We start from the raw sequence: 4,488 nt of genomic DNA, 5'->3' as shown, positions 1-4,488 counted from the left end.
CATGGCAGTCAGTTTTGTGCATAAGATGAGCTCATTTCACTCATCAAAAGCAGTGATGAGTGATGAACTACAGCTAAAATGAAGGTGGACTGCAAAACACTCACCCCACAGGTCTAGAATACCCACCACTTCAGCCTCAGAAGACTAAAGCCTACTTCGTGTATGTCTGATGCACCCAGGATGGAAGTATTCACTTACTGTAGGCCAAGCAATTACGGCTGAGTTCTATCCCCTTGATACGACACACCTGGAAGGTGTACACAGGTAACACGCTCTTGAGGAATAACAAGAACTAGTGAATCCATCAAAGGAAAGTTTTTCTGTTATAATTGCTGGGCAATCCAAGACCTTATGCCTTACACCAATAAACTTGCCTGTCAAAAGATTTGCACTTTAGTTAGGATGAGAGGGGAGGTACTGCTCTGTTCCTAACCTCCTTCCCCGTATTCTCCTGATGGTATTTTCCCGATCTCTCAAGTAATTATTCGTTTCTTCCGGCGTAAGCATTAGGTATTCACATGATCGCATGAGAAATGGAGTGGACAAATAAAGAATAAAGATGATATAGGAACAGGGGTGCTTGGGGCAAAAATGTTTCAAACTTCTGGAGGAATGTAGGTCGTAATCAGTAGTTCAATAAAAAAATCTAAGCAATCAGCTGTTATTAGGATTTTAGCATAAAAAGCATGAACTCATTTTGCTACTGCATAGAACGGTATTCGTTGCAACTACATAATTAACTACGCGGATCTTTTTGGTCGTCTTTGCTTTGGTCCGTACAACATCAGCAGAGGATTCTGCTCATGCTTTTCTTTTAGTCCTTCCTTATGCGTGTTTTGGACAGAAATAACTTACGGTATGCAGGGAATTGGACAACAAACAAATATATAGAGGGAGCCAGGTAGACAGAAAGGTGGAACTGTAGGTAAAGAAAAAGAGGCGAATAGGCAGATAGAAAGAAAAACGGGTAGAGTGATATACAAACAGGCAGATGACTAGGCACGTGAATAAACATATAGAACAACAGAACGATAAGTTGAGAGAAGTATAAACGTACAAACAGAAGGCTTTAGCAGACAGATGAATAGACGGCGACAAGCCAGACTAGGAGAGAAGTGCAAAGGCTCACCTCCAAAGAACCTATCCACTGTCGCGAGCCGATGAATTTGGAGGGTTTGTCACCGACTCTAACGAGAGCCTCCTGAATGTCTCGGTGCGAGGGCAGTGGCTGCAGCGGTGTTACTATGCCCTGCCACAGCAGCCACGAGGCCAGCGTCTGCAGCGAGCGGTATGCACAGCCCCAGTTCTTGTCGTCCACGCCATCCTGGCATGTACCAAGAAAGGAAAAGAAGAGGATCAAGGCATCAATGGTAAGAACAATAAATACCTAATTTCTTCCTTGTCTTCATCGATGGAGTAAAAAGAGAAGAAACAACAGAGAAAACTGTCTTAAAAATGAAGAATCTTAAAAGCGGCAATGCAGAAAAGTTCATCATGGGCCCTCCCTCCTTATTCAAGTTAAAACACTAAAATCATATAAAATATACCTTCAAAATTAAGAGTAATCAAGGCCACATGAATTGCATAAAACTGGTCGAAAATACCATTTTTTGCGTAGATCCACTTTAAGAGTACATTCGTATTTGTAAACTGTCACTATGCGATTAAACAAAATTTTTGCTTTACTAACAGCGAATAAAGGTCGAAAAAATAGATGGTAATACCCTACTTTTCTCAAAAGGAAAATGGGCTATTAAAATGTCGATTTTAAGTCGGCGGAAATCAGATTACTCAGTTCTTATCCAAAATAGCACTAAAGAAGTAGTCCTTAAATCCGAGTAGGTAGGGAGAACAATAGTCGATGTTTCTATAGTAAGGGTTGAAGGTATTTCATAGACCGAATAAAGTGGTTCAACGTTCGAAAGGCATAACAGCCAAAAGTCTAATAAAAACCCAAGCAAAGCCTTTATCGAGAGTTTGAGCAGTGACAGTGAATAAAAGCAAGCCGCAAAACTGAGCGCTCCACCTCGGAATCTGGTCCGTTTGATTAACACATTCAACATCTTTGTCTTGGAAATTTGCTTCAAACAATTCAATATTGTAACAATGCTAACTTTAAACATTACTGGTCGTTCAGTTCAATTTACACGGTATGCGCCTATCGTCAAGCGGTTTTCTTGAATTAGAACAGAAATCCTTCCAAACAGTGAATAACACCAACCAAACCTTACTCATGGAGATTTCGGACGGTTCGCACTACTTCCTAATATCTTGACAAAAGTGGCTTAGAAGACATTACTATGAAAGCAAAAAGTGACTGAAGTGAATGAGGAAAGTTTGAAAAGTCGATGCAAACTAATAGATTTGTGGCCACTTGAAATTTGCAAATAAGCCCTAAGAACAAATCGTTTGATGACCCAAAGGTATTGCTACCAACATAACAAGATCATTGCCCCAACATACTATTCTTCTACGAAAACCTAGTAGTAAACACTTTAAACCGTCTGGAGGAATTGAGTCTGAATCGAATAACAAACACTTTTCAATTTTAGCCACTGCAATAAAAAACTTTTGAAAAAAATCCATCTTTCGAAACAGACTTCTTCCCTCATGACGCAATAATATGAATGAGCTGGCCCTGGATTCCAATACCGTTGTGGCATTAACGAAAAATACCGGAGTTATTTGATGTACAAATTCTAACAGAACTTCTTAAATCATTATTTTTATTGAAAATCTCGGACTCAAAGCAGAGAAAACAAGAAATTTGTTGAAATATACGAAACTGGATGAAATTACACCAAAATATGTTAGCGCCAAACCAACAACCATTCTCGCTTTGAAAGCCAAAGCTATCGACTTCCAAACCTGTCACTTCAGAAAATGCGCACATACAAAACAATCTAGCAGCGCTTCAAAAGGCCCTTTATGAACGTGAATCCAATTTAGTGATCCCATAGGCAACTCTAACCTGAGAGTAAAGTAATGGATAACATAGATGAGCTAAAAACAGCTACGACTGAAGGAAGCGGAAGATATAGCCATCTAGAATTGAAAATCAGCCTATGGCTCAAAGGTATTACCATTTGAAACGACAAAGTTGATTCCTCAACAGGTTACCTCATTGACTTATATCTTACATGATGCTGCCTCCAAAGGAATTTCTAATGCAACTCACTTGCAGGTAGTGTTTGTAGGTGTATCTCCCGCGGATAACCTCGCAACGGACGTTGGGAATGGAGTTGGAGGCAGGAAGTAAGAGGTGAGGTGATACGAGATTCTTCTCATTGGGACCGAGAAGGCGTCTGAAACTGCGAGTGGGGAAGAGGGCCAGGCCGCGCCGTATAATAGGTTTCTGGGGCAAGCCAAGACCTGCACTTATAAAGAAAAGATGTGTGGCTAGAAAGTTCATTTCATAAGAGTCTCATCTACGTCAAGAATAGCTTCTGAAGATTGTCCTACTGTATTTTGACCCTTATTTATGTAAATTTACATATTTCCAATGTTAGATACTAATAGTTACCAGTAACGCCATAATTCACTTCGTAAATTCACGATTTCATCACTTTAGGATATCGCTTAATTATTGGACAGGTTTAGCCACAAATTTTGACAAATTACTGGGCGTGTATAAACGGTATTTCCATGGCAAACGAATTAGAAACTAGGACACCAAAGGTTCAGGAAAAATTGGAAGCAAGAGTTGAGCTCCCCGTCGTAAACAAACATTGTCGAATATATCTTCATCTCTGAATTTCCTACTGTGAATGATGTTTCATGCTTCAATGGTGTGACATTACTTACAGATGCATTTAGAAATGATTTTACTAGTCATTTACACTGGTAAAGGTTTTCGATAATAAGGTAAATAAAACTTCTCTACATAGCACATAAAGCATCCTTACACCTCTTACGTATACAAGTCAAGTCAATTAAGGGCTCTAGACAGTTCGCAAACCTAACTTTATGCCCTAAAATAACCATTTAAAACGAATGCCAACCAGTCCACCTAGCTCTACGGCGAAGGTATCAATTATTGTAGCTCATAAAGCTTGACAGAATGATTTGAAGGCTATTAAAAGTGGGCATCTGACAATTTTCGTTTTCTAGTCCATTTAAAGCTTACAAGCTTCATTGTTAAGCTGAAAAACTTGGTTTTATTGAGTGCAGCCTTGTAGAATCCCACGGAGGAGATAAGTGATATGAAGGAATAATTTAAGAAAAATCGGAGCATTAGTGTCAATTATTTGCAAAAAAATATTGCATTATTGAACAAGTTCGCTTCTATTTACTTCAATCACGTTGCCACAACAAAATATTCAACTACTATACCGATGTATGCAATAAAGTGAGAAAATAGACTAATAGTGCGCATTCTTCTCAAACACTTTCTCAAGCAAGACAATCAACTCAAATGGCCAAAAGTGCTCCTACAGTATTTGGTATATTTCGCTGGAATAGCCTGCAACTGCCAGACAACCGTTTGCT

The 4,488-nt window shown here is 39.2% G+C and overlaps 1 protein-coding gene across 1 annotated transcript in view; it reads right to left on the bottom strand. All coding sequences in view use genetic code 11, as the record gives it.

Moving 5' to 3' along the window:
• Positions 1-814: 814 nt before the first annotated feature.
• EGR_09081 (Ufm1-specific protease) overlaps positions 815-4,488 on the bottom strand; it is a gene marked incomplete at both ends in the record, with an annotated part of 5,386 nt that continues 1,712 nt past the window's right edge. The window contains 4 exons of the mRNA XM_024498330.1: positions 815-919; positions 1,130-1,324; positions 2,896-2,971; positions 3,141-3,372. Coding sequence (XP_024347239.1) covers positions 815-919; positions 1,130-1,324; positions 2,896-2,971; positions 3,141-3,372 — 608 coding nt within the window. The remainder of the gene's footprint in view (positions 920-1,129; positions 1,325-2,895; positions 2,972-3,140; positions 3,373-4,488) is intronic.

The sequence above is a fragment of the Echinococcus granulosus genome (assembly GCF_000524195.1).
Source record: "Echinococcus granulosus chromosome Unknown EG_S00131, whole genome shotgun sequence".
In the NCBI taxonomy this organism is placed as follows: domain Eukaryota; kingdom Metazoa; phylum Platyhelminthes; class Cestoda; order Cyclophyllidea; family Taeniidae; genus Echinococcus; species Echinococcus granulosus.
The sequence above is the reverse complement of the archived record's forward strand: the minus strand, read 5'-3'. Positions and strand labels throughout refer to the sequence as shown.